General features: G+C 33.2%; 1 protein-coding gene across 1 annotated transcript; it reads left to right on the forward strand.

Moving 5' to 3' along the window:
* Positions 1-916: 916 nt before the first annotated feature.
* LOC132035472 (agamous-like MADS-box protein AGL62) lies at positions 917-2,609 on the forward strand. The gene is made up of 2 exons (XM_059425755.1): positions 917-1,479; positions 1,912-2,609. Exons 1-2 carry the CDS (start codon positions 1,208-1,210, stop codon positions 2,306-2,308), a joined length of 669 nt encoding a protein of 222 aa, XP_059281738.1. The 5' UTR covers positions 917-1,207; the 3' UTR covers positions 2,309-2,609.
* Positions 2,610-3,014: the final 405 nt, after the last annotated feature.

Consider the following 3,014-nt stretch of genomic DNA (forward strand, 5'->3'; position numbering starts at 1 on the left):
TGAACAAAGAGTCAAAGACAGAGGTTAATCTTTAAGACCTTCTCTACTATAGATTCGGTTAGCATCTCTATAATGTTGCATAGAAATCCAGGTTGTGGGATTCAGTGCATGAGCCAGGGGTTTTAGAATTAGATTTGGGGGTTATGGATTTCAATTTTTTTTGGGAGAAATTTGTGGTCCTCTGCAGGGAGGACCAGAGGAGACGGCAAGGATCGAAAGTTGGAACAACCTGGAAGAGGCCTAGAAGGAGACGACATAATGAATTGTACTTTGTATATACAGGAGAGAGATACACGTGTATAGTACAAGTTCTGTTGCATTTTGTACATTTGATGCAGTGTTCGTACACCAAAGTCTCATTTCTATATATTAGTAATTCCATTACAATTCATTTTAATTGACCTCCATTACCATGTCTAAACCAAAAGTAATTCTTTCTTGCTCAAACTTTTTCAATTCTGTTTAAGAATTCTTAAACTAGAGAACATTCATTTACAATGTCTTTTTAGCTTAAGTTCTATATTCATCGATAATCCAATAAAGACTTAACTAAAATAAGTGAGTTCTTGGTTTTACAAAATTTTCAACTGAAATGGGCATAAAACTTCAGAACCCTATTGCACTACTATGTAAACTCCAACGGCTAGTCTTTTTTTTTTTAAAAAAAATTGTTTTTATTACATAGGGGGTAGGGGAAGGGGAAATGGGGAACGAGATTACAATGTGGGGATTCGAACCCTCACCAACAAGGTGAGAGTTCAGGTAGCCAACCAACTGAGCTATTAGATCCCTTCCAACGGCTAGTTTTGTTCCTCGTAAATGTGGTTTGTTTTTTTTTTTTTTGAAAAACAGAATATGCTTATGAAAAAATCCGAGGCTTGCCACGCAATTACATACACATATATTTTCTTGTGCTTTTTCCTATTAGAGATTCTGGTTTTCCAAACAGTAACCAAAATTATAGGAAGTTCCCCAATTATTCTTCCCTTTCCTATTAAGGAAAAGCAATTCCTAATTCTTACTCCTATAAATAGTTTCCAAATTTAAAACCCAATTCCGTCTTACAACTACAAGTAAAACGAGTAAATAAAATCTTTTCCGATTCTTGAATGTAACAAATCTTTGATTTACACATTGTACTCTCTCTATAAATTATAAATCAACAACTCCTCAATTTACAAAGCCATAAATAATTCTCTCTCCCACCATGAACACTAATAATACCAAGAACACAAACACCGTCAACTCCACTGCCGTTACCGTCAAGAAAACTCAAGGGCGGAGGAAAATAGCAATCAAGCCAATAGCAAACCAAAACAGTAGGCACGTTACTTTTTCCAAACGCCGTTTGGGTCTTTTCAAGAAAGCTAGCGAACTTTGCATCTTAAGCGGTGCAGAAATCGCTATCATCGTTCAGTCATTAAAACGACAACGTTTATTCGCCTTCGGTCATCCCAGCGCTGACGCCATTATCGACAGGTACTGAAGCAAAATATTTTATTTATAAACTAATAAATCTTTAAATGTTCTCCACAATGAAAAAAACCTAGTAGCACTTCATTTATCTAATCTGGCTTTAAACTACTTTTCAAAGCGAAAAAACATATTCATATCGCTCTGCAGAAATAGAGGTTTTTTCAATCGCGAATTCAATGGGAAACTTGTTCTAAACATGATTTTTTAAATTGAAATTTGCGAGAAACTTCCTAATTTTTTTCGTGTGAAAACGCTACTTTTAGATTTTTTCCAACGACATTCCGTAGGAAATATCCACTGATCACTTTTCAGTGGGAAAATAGAAATTTTTTAGTAGTGTATAAACTTAACTATAAATGCTAACTTGACATGAAATTAAATATCAAATCTTAACAAACTTTCGTTTCCTATAACTTGAATTATTTTTTTCGACAGGTACCTCGCAGGAAAATCATCATCATCGTCACCACTGGCCGTTGATCATCAATCCAACTTTGTGCAACAGAACAACGAATACTATTCTCAGATATGTAGAGAATTAGAGGCGGAGAAGAAGAAGAAAGAGGTTATCGATGAATCGAAGATAGTGAATGGTAATAATAATGGAGGATTTTGGTGGAATGAACGTACTGATGATATGGGGATTGAAGAACTTGAAGAATTTCTAACTGCATTGGAAGAATTGAAGAAGAAAGTAAATGTGAGAGCTGATGAATTGAGTATGTTAAATGGTTCTTCACTGCCAAGTACTTCAACTATGAACCATGCTGTTGATTATTGTGCTTCCATTGTTCCTTATGATTTCAATCACCAAGTAGATGGCCAGTTCTGAAGCATTTATGTAAAATTTAAAACATGATTAGTTGGTAGTATTAATAAAAGAAGTAGCGTGCTCTAATTTTTTTTATTTTTTATTTTGTTGATCTGCTCTTTTCCTTTTCTTGTTAATATGAAGTAGTAGCATGTGCTTTTCTTTTTCTTTCTTTATACTCTCTGTCCATTTTTATTTGTCCATGTTTCTTTTGCTGCTTACACTCCTTAAGGAAGCAATAATAATCCCATACCTAATTATTAGAAATTATCTAAATAGATGAAATCAATCAAACATATTTTAATAGTTGTGCAGTCATTAACAATTCCTTCAAGTTTCCAATTTAATAATTAATGATAAGAATAATTAATCAAACATGCTTTAAAAGTTGTGTAGCTACTAGCAATTTCTTCAAATTTCCAAACCAAACAAATAAAAGTGAATATTTATTTTTAATATAACGGACAAGTTAAAACGGACGGAAGGAAGATATAACAATACTAGAAGAGATATGATATGTGTTTTGATCATAGTATTGCCTTTTTGGCTTAGAATGCCAAGAAGTCCAATCATATTATATTGATTTTATCAGCTTTTTTTCATTGTCTATCTTGTAAATTAATTGTAGACCCACGTAACAGTAAAGCATTAGTAACTTACTTGCTTTTAGGGATCATTTACAATCTTTAGATTAAATCCTCTTATATTGTTCCTGTAACTGCCATAT

Source organism: Lycium ferocissimum, chromosome 10, assembly GCF_029784015.1.
Source record: "Lycium ferocissimum isolate CSIRO_LF1 chromosome 10, AGI_CSIRO_Lferr_CH_V1, whole genome shotgun sequence".
NCBI classification, from domain to species: Eukaryota; Viridiplantae; Streptophyta; class Magnoliopsida; order Solanales; family Solanaceae; genus Lycium; species Lycium ferocissimum.

Coding starts and splice junctions, on each gene's coding strand:
- LOC132035472 (XM_059425755.1), top strand. CDS start 1,208: ATGAACACTAATAATACCAAGAACACAAACACCGTCAACTCCACTGCC. Junction 1,480..1,911: donor GCTGACGCCATTATCGACAG/GTACTGAAGCAA, acceptor TTTTTTCGACAG/GTACCTCGCAGGAAAATCAT.